Source organism: Pecten maximus, chromosome 2 (assembly GCF_902652985.1).
Source record: "Pecten maximus chromosome 2, xPecMax1.1, whole genome shotgun sequence".
In the NCBI taxonomy this organism is placed as follows: domain Eukaryota; kingdom Metazoa; phylum Mollusca; class Bivalvia; order Pectinida; family Pectinidae; genus Pecten; species Pecten maximus.
Window position 1 is genome coordinate 49,800,586 of NC_047016.1, and position 17,614 is coordinate 49,818,199.

At 38.3% G+C, this 17,614-nt stretch overlaps 1 protein-coding gene across 1 annotated transcript; it reads right to left on the reverse strand.

The window, feature by feature from the left end:
• Nucleotides 1-7,509: 7,509 nt before the first annotated feature.
• On the reverse strand, nucleotides 7,510-7,926 carry LOC117343562 (MAP7 domain-containing protein 1-like). The gene has a single exon (XM_033905982.1). The coding sequence runs from the start codon at nucleotides 7,924-7,926 to the stop codon at nucleotides 7,510-7,512; it is 417 nt and encodes a 138-aa protein (XP_033761873.1).
• Nucleotides 7,927-17,614: the final 9,688 nt, after the last annotated feature.

Sequence of the window (17,614 nt, forward strand, 5' to 3'; positions counted from 1 at the left end):
AGTTAGAGACACGGATTTCATTTTTACCGAGTTTTAATCTAGCCCAGAAAAACGTCTGAAACTGCTATACACACTAGGGAAGGTCCAAATGCATGAAGACTGTAACAAATTCTCATGTCCCTTTAGTTGCGAGTAACGAGTCAGCACGACGTTCTGCTTACGAACGGTAACATATGCATTGTAAGAGGACCATCCGAATCGTGATATTGTTCTGCACTGATCCATGTAATAACAAAACACGGCTACGGACCTTTTTCAATTTTAGAAATAAAGGGAAAGTCTTAGTTTTATTATATATTTTCAAAAAAAAAACGTCCAATGTTATTTTACAACGGTGCTTTTTAGTTATTGTCGCTTTAAGAATATAGTTTGCAAAGACGCGACCAAAACTATGTCCACGCTGTTAATATATCTCTGCTTTCTACGCCTTCCCCTGACATAACGACTGCAGATACACAAATAGAATCAAACTTCGTCGGCATGGTAACGAAAGGCAATGTTTCTCAATTTATTGGATATAGTTGAAATCCTTACATGTACCGTAAGAGTATAAATGCGGTTATCTCCCTTCCTTCCCGACGCCTTGATTGTGTTGAGTACCATCTGACGGAGCGGTGATTAAGCTGACGCCTCAATCTAGCATCTTAAACTGGATTTGCCACAAACGGGATTAACTTAGGTGTGCAAATCTTTCATGCTTTACTGAGGATTTTTTTACAGAATCCATGCTATCATCTATAATTTTACTGTCGAGAAATCCGATAATCTTCAATAGTTTCACATGCTTTCTCACGAGAAATGTACCCTTGGGTCCTAATTAGTTCTTCTTTACGTGAAAGTCTCGAATTGTGCACAGATTTAATACACAGCTCCGGAACATTTGAATTTAATTCTGATACGGTAGTACCACAGTTTCAAAATAAAATATTATTTAACTCAACAAAAAAAGCATGCGAAATTCAAAGACACATCCAACGGCAAATATCTGTTGTGTCGATTTGATGTTGTGCGGCGTCGTTTGTGACATTTGGGAGCTGTGTGGTGTTGTCTTTACACTAAGACGCGTTCGTTGGGCATACTTTGAATAAGACGAGACAAATTAGACTAGATTTGACAAAGTGTTGATAAAATACTAACCTCCCCACGCCAACCCTCAAATCTTGTTTCCTCCACGTCTTGAGAATTCCCTAACCTTGTCTGCCATTTATGATCACGAGATATTAACACTTTGTCTTTAAAGCCGGTCGTGCCGGAAAGGTTAACACGGTAGATGGCCGCTTATGTCATTAATTCTCGGTAATATTTTCAATGTCATTGTCGATTATGTCATTTACCTCCTCAGACTTTCAATTCCGTTTGCTTTCGTCATATAAATTAATTACTTAAACTACAAGCAACATGTCTCGGAGTTTAATATCACATCAGAGTCCTGTATAACGGATCGGGATCTGCAACTTTCGCGGTTCTCACGAAATCACGCAAGTCATTATTGCCTGGTTAACGGAAGTGTACACTGTATCGAGTGCGAGATTAAGTGCTGCGACTGCGCAGTTAACTGTGACGGGTACCTGAGACATGATCCTTTTTATTTCCGTGACTTAATTATTGCATTTCATCTTATATGAACCATGAACATTTTTATAATTATTTGATAACATATTTTAAGTCACAGAAAAAAGATATATAATTCAACAATATATTTTTTCTGTGACTTAAAAAAGTAGTTAAGAAATAAGCTTTTAAATTTCGAATTAAAAAAACTTAAATTGATGTAGCCTCGTTAAACCAGACTCTGGTTGTCTGCCAATTCGATAAAGCGTCTGGTTGAACGAGACTACCGATGACGCAGATCACATATTATATACAGTATGTATGCAGACGAAAAGCGTTACAATATTTCAAGACACATTTTGTCATTTATTCATGGAACGATGTCGGTCCATTACTTACCATATTTTATAAGATATCTTCTATATCAATACTTTATATAACTTGGGTAATAAGTATTGGAGCAACATTGCTTCATGAACACGTGACAACGTGGCGTATAATATGCATATCAACAAGTGTATTATTTCTCCGAAAAATTGGTTTTCGGATATACCATGAAGCTTTCAGAAAAGATAGAAAGCAATTAGCATTCAAGTTGAAATAGATCTTTACCGAGACGACTAGTGCATGGCTGTCTACTTAGTGTTTCCGCCACGCGAGCTCTCATGACGGCAACTGTAGCTTGTAGAATCTCCACATCGTGCTTAAAAGTTCACACACTGTAACACGAACTCACAGAAATCTGAACTTAAAAGGAATACTAAAACTCCAAACTATTTTACTCTGTACTCTTGATTTCCGACCTGGATTAAATCATCCGATTATGCGATAAATGTTACGACAGTTTTAATTCTTTTAAATCATACGACACCGTTGGGAATTAAAGTGAGCCCCTGGTCGTATGATAGGAAGCCCCGGCGACACATACAACTAATTGCTACCATCAGCTATTGTAATTACAAAAATTATATTGATATCCCAAAGGTCATTTGCTAACGGTTTGGCCTGTATGAGATAAGGCATTTGATACGATTTTGCCTCTTTTTTTTTTTTATTATTCATAAAAAAAGTTAAAACTAAAACAATTATTGAAACACGGTATGACGAAAATGAATTACTACGAGTATCAATAGTTGGTACTATTATTAGTTTAATTAATTTTTATTACCACGCACCATGAGAGTATGTGATTATTTTGAACTCTTTTACGTTTGGTGTTACGAATGTTAACGTTTATCTAGGTCACCTAAAGCTACGTATAGCACGAGACCTCGAGTTGCTAGAATAAACTACATTGTAGAAGTTCACAGAAGTGGATTTGGGCCCTGCGTCCACAGAATAGGTTGATAGAATTTAACGTCCGCACAATGTCTGAGGTTATATGTGGATGGTATACTGATATCATTGTGTGTGGCCTAACTCTAGAAATAGATTAAATTTGACACAAGGATTGCACTCAAAATGTAATCTCTCATTCATGGAAAAGTCATGCATCAAGATATTGATGTGACAAGTAGTAGCGAGATTAATTATAAAAATTCCATATGTACAAAGGGCCGTAACTTCAACAAAATAAAAAAAAATATTAATACAGGGTCAAAACTTGATCTGTAAGTTATTATGAATAAGATACATTTGAATTTTCAATCTGATGTGGCAAGCAGAGGCAAAGAGGGGGGAGGGGGTTGAAATTTTTTAAACTTTGATATCTACGCAAGTGTACCTGTGCGCAAAGGGCCATAACTCCAGCAAAGAATGGAATATCGACATTGAGTTTCAAACTCGATCAATAATCTAACAAGATAAGGTCTCATACCAAGTAACAAATTGATGCAGCAAGCGTAGCGGAAAAGTCCAGAAAAAAGGCAATTCCGAAAATGTCTTATATCCAAAGGGCCATAACTCCAGCCAAAAAACATGGAATATTGACGGGGGTTTGTACTCAATGTACAAAATGATGTGGCAAGCGGTAAAGGAAAAAAGTGTGACGAACAACGACGACTCAATATTATTCCTTGCCAGCCATTGTTACCATTTTTTGTAAATTGGTTAAATAATCTGTGAAATTGAAATCAACAGATAAAAAACGGCACACGTCCAAAAGTTTGATAAACTTACCAAGACCTTCCTGATATCTCTAGTAGTTAGGTTATCAACCTCGGACAGAACTCGAAATAAACTCGTTTACAAGACTTCAGTTATTGTTAAAATATAGTGTTATCCCTAGACAGTTCCGTATTGTTTACATTCCTTAAGATGTATTGACTCGGTAATATCTGAAGGACATGCGCTGTGACAGGAGAAGGTTAGGCAAGTGTCAGTCGCCTTTCGAACAGTATGGATATGTCAGGGAATTGTCCACACAGCATTATTGTCGTATTAACACAACGCTTCTGTGACCATCCGATATGTCCACTTGAAATTAGCTGTCAATCATTTTACGGTATTGACCAGGATAGGGACTCTTCTTTCGGAAGGAAGTTTATGACCGGAAGTTAAGCAATGTTCTTCATGACATCGTGCTTGTTCGCAGCAGTATTAGAGCTCGTGCGGTCAAGACAGATTTATCGGATGGGGATATGTTTTATTGATATGATTGTTCTGACGATCCAGAAATATCACCGTTGGTTGTATGTGATATGGAGACTCGTATGGTGTACTACAAGTATAGCCTTAAAAAATATTTTTTCCGCTAACATGTCAGAAAAAAATAAGTTAGGTAGATAGGTAGGTAGGTAGGTAGGTAGGGAAATAAATCTTTTGTTTTTTTAAATAGTTTTTACTAAGGTTATATAGACAAGCAATCTCGACTTTAATAGTCCTTCCTTGAAAAATGACCAAAAAAAACCACAAATACAAGGTAGGTAGGATTAGCGAAAATACAGTTTAATCTTGTTTGTAACAAGCATTTTCATTGGCTTAGAAATTTATGTTATCATCCCATAACGTAAAAAAATGACGTCGCCGTTTATAACGGCGCTTTTGATTGGCGAATCGATGAGCGTAATGATTTGTAAGATAAAAGAGTCTATCAATAAAATTTTTGCAGGGTATATATTAAATTATAAGGATTAACTTGAATAAATATGTGTTATGTAATGGAGTTGTAACACATCATGGAATGTACTCTCATCATAAACCACTTGTGGTGAATTTAGTGAACACTTTCTTTTTCTTTATTTTTTTTTTTTTTTTTTTTGCGTGTGTGTGTGATACTTCCCTAACATTAAATATATATTCAAGTTACTTCTTAAAAACGATGAACAAGGATTTCATTCCAGTGAATGATGTTAGGTTTAAGTTGAATGTATCGAGATATTTTTTTATGATACTTAATTACGCAGAAAATAATGATCTTGTTTGTGTGTTTGTTTGTTTGTCACAACCTCGCTATCATAAAACCGTCTGTAATAACAGCTTCCTTATCGGAAAAACACGCCATAATGTCATGCTGAATGATTCACTGTGCTGCCTATAAGATCAATAATGTCAAATATCAGTAAAAAAGAAATAGTCAACATTCCACATAATACACTTCCATCCTCAATAAGAAAATATTGCAGGATTCGATCCGAAAATAATCCCAATCAAATTAACCGGAAGCTCGTATTTGTTTCCGGTCACGTGGTCATCGTCATGGTTTTCACGACGTCCGCGAATGCATTGATGTCCGATAGAAACGTCTCATATCACGACAGTATCCCATGGTCATGCCAATAAGATTTGAGAAAACGTCAGGATTTAAAAATATGCATCGATAGTCTCTTTCTTGAATTAATTTCGGTTGATTTCTGACAATTGTCACGCATTTTATGCTGTTTACCGTAAACGTGTATTGCTCTCTTCCTGTCCATGTGTCTCTAAAATGGTTTCCGTCTCTACTTCCGGTGTTTTCAGAGAAACCGGTTCTGAAGTTGATTGCGTTTTTTTCCCTAACTGTTTCAACAATAACTCTCTCTCATTTTCTTTCATTTCTAGATAAAGAGCCATGTTATTTTTTTATATGAAGGAAATCTTTATATCAATTTCGTGATAATGTATTGCTTTTATTTTCCCCCAAAAAAACCAATGAATATGAATAGAAAAAAAAAAACTTGCTTCACTTCAATTATTACTGCATAATAAAAACTCATTTTGTTTTCAATTTTGTTCACATTGTGCAATTCTTTTGGTTTTTGGTGGTGAACTTGAGGTATGACTTTGCAAAATTAAAACAAAAACAAAATAATAGATTTTTTTTGTTTTTGTTTTGTTTTGTTTTGGGTTTTTTCCCTTCTAATTATTCAATCGTTTTGGAGGTTTTGTTAGCCCCAGTCTTCACAGAATCGGCTGAGTTGTAAAGCTTTCGATCTCATGCGATTAGACCGGGAGAATAAAACATCATAACTAAAGGTTTAATGAAAATGTAATGTGAATGGTCCGATTTATTACCTACTTCCGCCAGTGTCTGATAGCTAAGACAATATTACGACAATACCGCTGAAATAACCGGAAGCATAGTGTACAAGTACGTCACTTCCGGGTAGACGAGACGCCAAAATGATCGTTTACCTTGTCTGCTTTTCATTTGTGTTTTTGCTTCCGGGTTTGTAAACGAGTGTCTATGAGTAAAAAGAAGTACCGTCTGAAGCGACATCTTGTTTTGAGATGGTTTGATCTGTATTTTCTTTTTTCTTTTTTTTTCCAGATATGGTATGTTCATTCGACATAAGACAGGCCTTAATCGGATGTCTTAGTTTAAACATATTTTATTACCATAATAGCAAAAGGATTGGACACAAGTTTCACAAACAGTATCAACGCCCTCTCCTTTAGATACAATTGCATATATATACATCATAAGATGGCATTAACAGTAATCTATATAATAGTATCAATATAATTGAGAGAGAGAGAGGAGGCAGAGAGAGGATAGAGGAGTAGAGAGAGAGAGGAGATCTATAGAGAGAGAGCAGGCAGGCACGGGCATGCCCAGCTCCTCTTCCAATATCCTTGTGGGGTGCATTCACCGATTCATTGCGTCAAAATATCTTCGTCGCCTATAGGAGAGGAATTTTAAGTAATTTTGTTTTTTACCCATAAATCAATATTAAATCTCACTGCGCATGTGCATTTTTAGCGACGGAATGAACGGATTTTGAAATTCTGATCGACTTGTGCCGTGCACCCCACAAGTTGACAAACAAAAACACTGCACCCCACTAGTCGACCTTGGCCGTTCGCCCGTCCGTCAACATGGATTTTGATTAAATTTTGGTCTTGAGCACAATTGAATAAAGGAGATCTGACGTTGTATAAACGGAGGATGTGGCTAAATGAAGGATGTTATACGCATGAGGTAAGAGAAAGGGGGCTCAGTAGGGGAAATATAGAAGAAACAACTTTTAAAATCTTTTTTCTTTTTGAAGAATGACAGGATTTTGTCCACCTGCAGTTTGAACCATTGTTGGGAGATGCAGTTCACAAATAGGAAAATATTTGAAATGTAACTTTAATTAGAATATTTGGCCGTAATTACTGAAATATCCACGTGAGCTACATTGTATACAGATCCTCTGTGCCTCTTGCACATTATCTCACCTTTGCCATGTAATGCTCCAGACCAAATTTTACCAAAATCAATTCAGGCGTTTAGGACTAGTAGGGATTTAAAGGAGTTACCTCAATTTCCCCTATTGGGCCCCGCCCCTCCCGCCACAGGGGAGCCACACACTCCGAGGTTTTCTCGAATAAGAATATTTATCTGTTATAGATTTAAGGTATTTAGAAACTTAGTATTTTGACATTTATTCTTTTATTTTGAAAACGGTAGGTTGGGTAGGACGAACTGTTTTTATTTTAAAACGAATTTCAAGATCAATTTGAACTGACAAAAGAGAAGAAAGGATATCACAAACTTCAAATAAAAGCATATTTTATTCACATCATCATCATCATCATTACCATCATCATCATCATCTAATTGAGGTCTATGTTCGGTACAGACGCTTGCGGTTTTCCTAACTTTCTACTCTTCTTTATCTCCTCGATCTTTCTCTCTTTCTTTTCCCATTTCTCCCTCAGGCCCTCTAGTCTTTTTTCTCTTTTCTGTCTAGCGCGCTCTAATCTCTCCTCAGAAGATATCTTGTTTGTTTTCTCCATCTTTGGAATTTTGGCCAATTTTGCATTGATCCTTGCTAGTTTTTCTTCGGCTGTTTGTTCCCTTTTGAGCCGTGCTTGCTCAATTCTGTCGTTGACCTTTCCTATATCATTTCCCTGGATTTCCCGAGATACATTTGTCATTAGCTTTGCCTCTACTCGCTCGCGCTTGTCCTTCTCCTTTGCTTCTCGTTTGGCCGCCGCTAATTGTCGTCTGTGTTCAGACAATCGCGCCATTTTGCCTTTGTTTTTTTAAAGTTTCATCCTTTAAAAATACTGCTTCTGCTTCTCGTTTCTGAGGAGGTAATTTACTCACACTTCTTGTGTTAAGCGGTGGTAGGATTCGTGGTTTTGGGGTGACTGGTTTTGTAGTGTCCTTTATATATTGTGGAACTCCTGGTAATTGATAAGCGGCATCATTTGAGGCCGACCGATGTTGAATTTCGTCATTAAATTTCACTGTGAATGCCACGCCTCCTGATCCCTTATTTGGTATGATTCCTTCCTCCCTCAGCTGCATCAACACGGTCTGTTCAGTTTTTCGTGCAAGATTCAGCATTGGAGTGCCTTCATACACGGCTACACCCACGGAGTCTCCGATGTGGATAGTTTGAACCTGTGGTTGGAAGATATGTTATACTGAATGCAAGACTGTGTGATTTAATAACAGTTTGTTTGGTTTGGTTTGTTTTTGTTTAACGTCCTATTAACAGCCAGGGTCATTGAAGGACGTGCCAGATTTTGGAGGTGGAGGAAAGCCGGAGTACCCGGAGAAAAACCACCGGCCTACGGTCAGTACCTGGCAACTGCCCCACGTAGGTTTCGAACTCGCAACCCAGAGGTGGAGGGCTAGTGTTAAAGTGTCGGGGCACCTTAACCACTCGGCCACCGCGGCCCCTATTTTAATAACAGAATATTTCGGTAAATTACTATGTAATCACAACAAATAAGTTATCAATATTACTATATAAAATATCATATATCTAGCCTGAAAAAAAACTCTTGACGTTCCATCCCCCCGGATGCCTTTTTAAAGAGTGAAGCGTCACTAGTTCGAGCCGCAGCACGTGCATGCAGGATATCTCCCATTAAATGTAAATATATATTAAGAGACGGTTAAAATACTGACTGTGGATGTTTTTAAACACTACTGCAATATTACCTCCGTAATGAGACTTATAATCTGGAATTACGAGATTCAGATACATAATGTAAAATGTAGATGGTTATCAAAACGGTTGGTAGATTTTTATTTAATACCAAAGCAGCAATCCGCCACAGTGTGTCATAAATGCTCAGAATTACCTTGGTGCGTTTGTGATCTCGTCCAAACAGCGCCCTCAATCGGCCTCTCTTTGGTTTCTGTTCATACTCCATAGTCTTTACGTACGTGCATCCCATGATTTTTGGCGAAGGGTACAAAGCTGCGATCGCGAAATGGATGAAGCGTACATAGAAACAAGGTATTATGACGTCATAATATTTTAGACATCGTGACGTCATAATACAGCGGAAGTGCATGTTGGAATACAGTTGGGATCACAATACTTTAATATGAAAAAGGCGATGTCCGATTTAAAAAAAAAAAATTATGTTAAAATTATGTAATAATATCAATCGATTATAATTTGAAATGACGCAAATCTAAAATTTAAATTGAAAATGGCATTTTACCTTAATCATCACCGATAGATGGATTCTAAAAACCTGAACTCTAAAAAAAAGCAAAAGGGATTCCTGATTTTTTTTTTTTTTTTTTTTTTTAGTGTTTTCTGTAATTTCAAAGATTCCATTCTATCTATTTTCAATCGTTTCCTTTTCTTTAATTTTGAAATACAATCATATTGTTCTCTTATACTTTGATTGATTTTCTTCGAGACTAGTAATGTACGGAGAACGGGTCGGGTACAGGGTTGTCGTACATGCTTTCACCACCACCGCATCGCTCTGTAACAAGTGGTTACTGTGGTCATTTTCGAAGGAAAGTGGCCAGTGGTCAGTAGACAGTTATTGAAGAAGATAACGATGCATACATATGTGAAGTATAGGATCTCATAAATCGTCCGATTATCCGATAAATTGAGGTGGTAGAAATATCTCTTTTTTTTTTTTTTGTAATTTTTTTTTTCTCAAGTTTATAACAATGCAAATATGTCATACATAAATAATTAAACTTTCACACATTTTCATTCACCAATGAATCTTCATTCATAATTAATTTCATAATCGATTGTGATTGTGTCGAATTGACCTACTGTTAATTAAATTAAAGTACATTTATGAGCATTGTTTGGAAAGGGATAGACGTAGGAGAGAAGGTGAGAGAGAGAGAGAGAGAGAGAGAGAGAGAGAGATCGAGGCGAGAGGAGAGAGAGAGAGAGCGGAGCTTTAGTGTCGTGGGGGGGTGCCTTTTTTTTCGGGGGGGGGGTGAGATTGGGAGATAAGGATTCTAAAGTTGTACCAACAAGTTCAAGGGAGTAAACAATGTATGTATTTAAAAGTAAAAGTTTTCAAAATATTTTAAAGTTATGTTGTTTTATTTTGGCAAAAACTGACGATAGGGTTTAAGAATTATTAATTAAATTTTCCCATTTTTTCCTTTCAATATTAAATTTTGATAAAAATATTTCACCTTTATTAACCGCAATATATTTCTGAGTATAGTATGTATCTTTGATAACATTCTTAAGTGCCGTTATTGAGAAATATCTCTTAGCGCCCTCCCCCATACCCAGTGCGACCATTTCCTACATCCGTATGTCTGTGGTAGATGATGTGTTTGGGGTTGGGGTAATAGTTCTCTAATGTAAGAAAGTTTTCCTGGTTAAAATTGCCTCTCTCTCTCAAATCTACAAATATCTACCTTTCCTTCCACATCCTTCCCTCTCCTCCTTCCAACCTTATAATGAATCCTCCTGTCCGCCCCGCCGCCTACGCCCACCCCCGCGGCCTCCCCTCACCCCCGCGGCCTCTCCTCACCCCCGCGGCCTCCCCTCACCCCCCGGCCTCTCCTCACCCCGCTTCCTATCTACACTCATCTCCTACATCCATTTTTAGCTCACCTGTCCGAAGGGTGGTTAGTCCGTCTATAAAATAATACAATTATTCGCCAGCAAAAATGTAAAACAATTGAGAAAACTTAGTAATTATTTAATTCAGGCCGCTTCTAAAAGGAAGCATATGCTTAATATCTTATCAATGTGTACGTTCCAGCTTTGTGCCTGTTGTTTTCGTTTTGTTCGTTTTTTTTATTTCTATTTTTCTTTTTATTTTATTTTCTGTTATATAATCGCGTGGTTTCGTCATCTGAACCCTGAATTATCAGTATATAATCGAAGAGTGCAAAGACGATCGATACATCGAAAGCGGAACCCCTGGATCTCGAAAATAAGATCGGCAAAAAGTTCAAAATTCTACTACTTGAATTTTACAACCAGTTAGATTTATACGTTACCGTTAAGAACCGTACAGAATATGACAAACCAAAACAAAATAAATCCATTAAACAAAACAAAAAAGCAAAAAACATGGAGCCTTAAAACATCTACTTTGGTACTCACGGGTGACGCAATAGCTTGTTGATATATTCAAGCATTTCAACGACCGTGAAAATATCTTTGTCAGACAAAACCTGCAATCGGGAACCGTCGGCACTTCGAGAAAATACAGTATTTTCTCGTTTACGGAAAGTGCCGACGGTTCCCGATTGACAAAACCTGATCCGGTACTTTAAAAAAAATCTCGACCAGAAAGTGTTTTCAACTTGGTAAGGAAGTCCATTAATTGATTCAAGCGTTTTAGTGACCGATAAAAAAATCGGACTCAGACAAAACCTGATTCGACACTTCTCGGCCAGAAGGTGTTCCAAGCTATATACAGTATTAGTTAATTTATTCAAGCATTCCAACGACAGAGACAATATAATCGTGCTCAGACAAAATCTGATCCGGGACTTAAATCTCGGCCAGAAAGAGTTCCCTCTCAGACAGTTTGTGTTGACTCGTTGAATAATCCACATATATCTCTTTCAGACAGCGTTGTTTGCAATCCATCTTCTTTCCTAAACCAAACAAATAAATCCCATACACCGCCAGACGACATCGCCTGTCAAACTTCTAATCAAAGAAAACAAAAATCAGGGTCCGTCAGACGCTTGCTGTGTCAAAAAGATTGAAGCGCAATCACTGTAGCATTTTATCGATTTCTTACACACCGGTTTTCAAAACCTACTACACCTTATGAATAAGTGTTTGACTTGTTAAACTGACAAAAGTTAAAAATTAGATTACAAACGTTTCGAAAAAGACTTTACACATGACACACAAGCCAATTCACTAGTTACTTATACATTTGTACATTGAGTAGTAATAACCCTGTATGTATCGTGGATCTTCGTTTCCAGGGAAAATCATTTCGATCCCCGATCGGACGTGAAAAGGTAAAGGGTCACTAGCTCGATTATGCGGACTTTCCCCGGGTATTCCGGTTTCCCTCCCAATGTAGGTCCTCTCGAGCGGTTGGATCCTGACCGACAACAATGATTCATATAAGTTGGTATAACTGGTTTCGCAATTGTTTTAAAATAAATAAAGTTTACATTTTTCAAGATCAGATATCATGTATGTATTTAAAAGTAAAATATATATATATATCATTTTGGAAATATATTCGAAATTCCGTGTCGTAAAACCAATACCTGATCTGTATCAGTGCTATATTTAGACCGCGAGGTAAATCACTTATTTGACTCGTTTACAACAATAGTGTTTGGTGTTATTAAAGTGAGTGCTGCTACTATAGTTGATATATTAACAATAGAGAGTGGTGTTACAATAATGAGTGGTGTTACAATAGTGAGTGTTGTTACAATAGTGAGTGGTGTTACAATAGTGAGTGGTGTTACAATAGTGGGTGGTGTTACAATAGGGGGTGGTGTTACAATAGAGAGTGGTGTTACAATAGTGGGTGGTGTTACAATAGTGAGTGTTGTTACAATAGTGAGTGGTGTTACAATAGTGAGTGGTGTTACAATAGTGGGTGGTGTTACAATATTGGGTGGTGTTACAATAGTGGGTGGTGTTACAATAGTGGGTGGTGTTACAATAGTGGGTGGTGTTATAATAGTGGGTGGTGTACAATAGTGGGTGGTGTTACAATAGTGGGTGGTGTACAATAGTGGGTGGTATTACAATAGTGGGTGGTGTTACAATAGTGAGTGTTGTTACAATAGTGGGTGGTGTTACAATAGTGGGTGGTGTACAATAGTGGTTGGTGTTACAATAGTGGGTGGTGTTACAATACTGGGTGGTGTTACAATAGTGGGTGTTGTTATAATAGTGAGTGTTGTTACAATAGTGGGTGGTGTTACAATAGTGGGTGGTGTTACAATAGTGGGTGGTGTTACAATAGTGAGTGGTGTTACAATAATGGGTGGTGTTACAATAGTGGGTGGTGTTACAATAGTGGGTGGTGTTACAATAGTGAGTGGTGTTACAATAATGGGTGGTGTTACAATAGTGAGTGTTGTTACAATAGTGGGTGGTGTTACAATAGTGGGTGGTGTTACAATAGTGGGTGGTGTTACAATAGTGAGTGGTGTTACAATAATGGGTGGTGTTACAATAGTGGGTGGTGTTACAATAGTGAGTGGTGTTACAATAGTAGGTGGTGTTACAATAGTGAGTGGTGTTACAATAGTGGGTGGTGTTATAATAGTGGGTGGTGTTACAATAGTGGGTGGTGTTACAATAGTGGGTGGTGTTACAATAGTGAGTGGTGTTACAATAATGGGTGGTGTTACAATAGTGAGTGGTGTTACAATAATGGGTGGTGTTACAATAATGGGTGGTGTTACAATAGTGGGTGGTGTTACAATAGTGGGTGGTGTTACAATAATGGGTGGTGTTACAATAGTGGGTGGTGTTACAATAATGGGTGGTGTTACAATAGTGAGTGGTGTTACAATAATGGGTGGTGTTACAATAGTGGGTGGTGTTACAATAGTGGGTGGTGTTACAATAGAGAGTGGTGTTACAATAGTGGGTGGTGTTACAATAGTGGGTGGTGTTACAATAGAGAGTGGTGTTACAATAGTGGGTGGTGTTACAATAGTGGGTGGTGTTACAATAGTGAGTGGTGTTACAATAGTGGGTGGTGTTACAATAGTGGGTGGTGTTACAATAGTGGGTGTTGTTACAATATTGGGTGGTGTTACAATAGTGGGTGTTGTTACAATAGTGGGTGTTGTTACAATAGTGGGTGGTGTTACAATAGTGGGTAGTGTTACAATAGTGGGTGGTGTTACAATAGTGGGTGGTGTTACAATAGTGAGTGGTGTTACAATAGTGAGTGGTGTTACAATAGTGAGTTGTGTTACAATAGTGAGTGGTGTTACAATAGTGAGTGGTGTTACAATAGTGAGTGGTGTTACAATAGTGAGTGGTGTTACAATAGTGAGTGGTGTTACAATAGTGAGTGGTGTTACAATAGTGGGTGGTGTTACAATAGTGAGTGGTGTTACAATAGTGAGTGGTGTTACAATAGTGGGTGGTGTTACAATAGTGGGTGTTGTTACAATAGTGGGTGTTGTTACAACAGTGGGTGGTGTTACAATAGTGGGTGTTGTTACAATAGTGGGTGTTGTTACAACAGTGGGTGGTGTTACAATAATGGGTGGTATTACAATAGTGAGTGGTGTTACAATAGTGGGTGGTGTTACAATAGTGGGTAGTGTTACAATATTGGGTGGTGTTACAATAATGGGTGGTGTTACAATAGTGGGTGGTGTTACAATAATGGGTGGTGTTACAATAATGAGTAGTGTTACAATAGTGGGTGGTGTTACAATAGTGGGTGTTGTTACAATAGTGGGTGGTGTTACAATAGTGAGTGGTGTTACAATAGTGGGTGGTGTTACAATAGTGAGTGGTGTTACAATAGTGGGTGGTGTTACAATAGTGGGTGTTGTTACAATAGTGGGTGTTGTTACAATAGTGGGTGGTGTTACAATAATGGGTGGTATTACAATAGTGAGTGGTGTTACAATAGTGGGTGGTGTTACAATAGTGGGTAGTGTTACAATAGTGAGTGGTGTTACAATAGTGGGTGGTGTTACAACAGTGGGTGGTGTTACAATAGTGGGTGTTGTTACAACAGTGGGTGGTGTTACAATAATGGGTGGTATTACAATAGTGAGTGGTGTTACAATAGTGAGTGGTGTACAATAGTGGGTGGTGTTACAATAGTGAGTGGTGTTACAATAGTGGGTGGTGTTACAATAGTGGGTGGTGTTACAATAGTGGGTGGTGTTACAATTGTTGGTGTTACAATAGTGGTTGGTGTTACAATAGTGAGTGGTGTTACAATAGTGGGAGGTGTTACAATAGTGAGTGGTGTTACAATAGTGAGTGGTGTTACAATAGTGGGTGGTGTTACAATAGTGAGTGGTGTTACAATAGTGGGTGGTGTTACAATAGTGGGTGGTGTTACAATAGTGGGTGGTGTTACAATAGTGGGTGTTGTTACAATAGTGAGTGGTGTTACAATAGAGGGTGGTGTTACAATAGTGGGTGGTGTTACAATAGTGAGTGGTGTTACAATAGTGGGAGGTGTTACAATAGAGGGTGGTGTTACAATAGTGGGTGGTGTTACAATAGTGAGTGGTGTTACAATAGTGGGTGGTGTTACAATAGTGGGTGGTGTTACAATAGTGAGTGGTGTTACAATAGTGGGAGGTGTTACAATAGTGAGTGGTATTACAATAGTGAGTGGTGTTACAATAGTGGGAGGTGTTACAATAGTGAGTGGTGTTACAATAGTGAGTGGTGTTACAATAGTGGGTGGTGTTACAATAGTGAGTGGTGTTACAATAGTGGGAGGTGTTACAATAGAGGGTGGTGTTACAATAGTGGGTGGTGTTACAATAGTGAGTGGTGTTACAATAGTGAGTGGTGTTACAATAGTGGGTGGTGTTACAATAGTGAGTGGTGTTACAATAGTGGGAGGTGTTACAATAGAGGGTGGTGTTACAATAGTGGGTGGTGTTACAATAGTGAGTGGTGTTACAATAGTGGGTGGTGTTACAATAGTGGGTGGTGTTACAATAGTGAGTGGTGTTACAATAGTGGGAGGTGTTACAATAGTGAGTGGTATTACAATAGTGAGTGGTGTTACAATAGTCGGAGGTGTTACAATAGTGAGTGGTGTTACAATAGTGAGTGGTGTTACAATAGTGGGTGGTGTTACAATAGTGGGAGGTGTTACAATAGAGGGTGGTGTTACAATAGTGGGTGGTGTTACAATAGTGAGTGGTGTTACAATAGTGAGTGGTGTTACAATAGTGGGTGGTGTTACAATAGTGAGTGGTGTTACAATAGTGGGAGGTGTTACAATAGAGGGTGGTGTTACAATAGTGGGAGGTGTTATAATAGTGTTATAATAGTGGGAGGTGTTACAATAGTGAGTGGTGTTACAATAGTGGGAGGTGTTACAATAGAGGGTGGTGTTACAATAGTGAGTGGTGTTACAATAGTGGGTGGTGTTACAATAGTGAGTGGTGTTACAATAGTGGGTGGTGTTACAATAGTGGGTGGTGTTACAATAGTGGGTGGTGTTACAATAGTGGGTGGTGTTACAATAATGGGTGGTGTTACAATAGTGGGTGGTGTTACAATAGTGAGTGGTGTTACAATAGTGGGTGGTGTTACAATAGTGAGTGGTGTTAAAATAGTGAGTGGTGTTACAATAGTGAGTGGTGTTACAATAGTGGGTGGTGTTACAATAGTGGTTGGTGTTACAATATTTGGTAGTGTTACAATAGTGAGTGTTGTTACAATAGTGGGTGGTGTTACAATAGTGGGTGGTGTTACAATAGTGGGTGGTGTTACAATAGTGGGTGGTGTTACAATAGTGGGTGGTGTTACAATAATGGGTGGTGTTACAATAGTGGGTGGTGTTACAATAGTGAGTGGTGTTACAATAGTGGGTGGTGTTACAATAGTGAGTGGTGTTACAATAGTGAGTGGTGTTACAATAGTGGGTGGTGTTACAATAGTGGTTGGTGTTACAATATTGGGTAGTGTTACAATAGAGAGTGGTGTTACAATAGTGGGTGGTGTTACAATAGTGAGTGGTGTTACAATAGTGAGTGGTGTTACAATAGTGAGTGTTGTTACAATAGTGGGTGTTGTTACAATAGTGGGTGTTGTTACAATAGTGGGTGGTGTTACAATAGTGGGTGGTGTTACAATAGTGGGTGGTGTTACAATAGTGGGTGGTGTTACAATAGTGGGTGGTGTTACAATAGTGAGTGGTGTTACAATAGTGGGTGGTGTACAATAGTGGGTGGTGTTACAATAGTGGGTGGTGTTACAATAGTGGGTGGTGTTACAATAATGGGTGGTGTTACAATAGTGGGTGTTGTTACAATAGTGGGTGTTGTTACAATATTGGGTAGTGTTACAATAGAGAGTGGTGTTACAATAGTGGGTGGTGTTACAATAATGGGTGGTGTTACAATATTGGGTAGTGTTACAATAGTGGGTGGTGTTACAATAGTGGGTGTTGTTACAATAGTGGGTGGTGTTACAATAGTGGGTGGTGTTACAATAGTGGGTAGTGTTACAATAGTGGGTGGTGTTACAATAGTGGGTGGTGTTACAATAGTGGGTGATGTTACAATAGTGGGTGGTGTTACAATAATGGGTGGTGTTACAATAGTGGGTGGTGTTACAATAGTGGGTGATGTTACAATAGTGGGTGGTGTTACAATAGTGGGTGGTGTTACAATAGTGGGTGGTGTTACAATAATGGGTGGTGTTACAATAGTGGGTGTTGTTACAATAGTGGGTGTTGTTACAATATTGGGTAGTGTTACAATAGAGAGTGGTGTTACAATAGTGGGTGGTGTTACAATAATGGGTGGTGT

Bases quoted from the DNA above. Each gene is read 5' to 3' on its own strand.
- LOC117343562 (XM_033905982.1), bottom strand. From the start codon at position 7,926: ATGGCGCGATTGTCTGAACACAGACGACAATTAGCGGCGGCCAAACGA.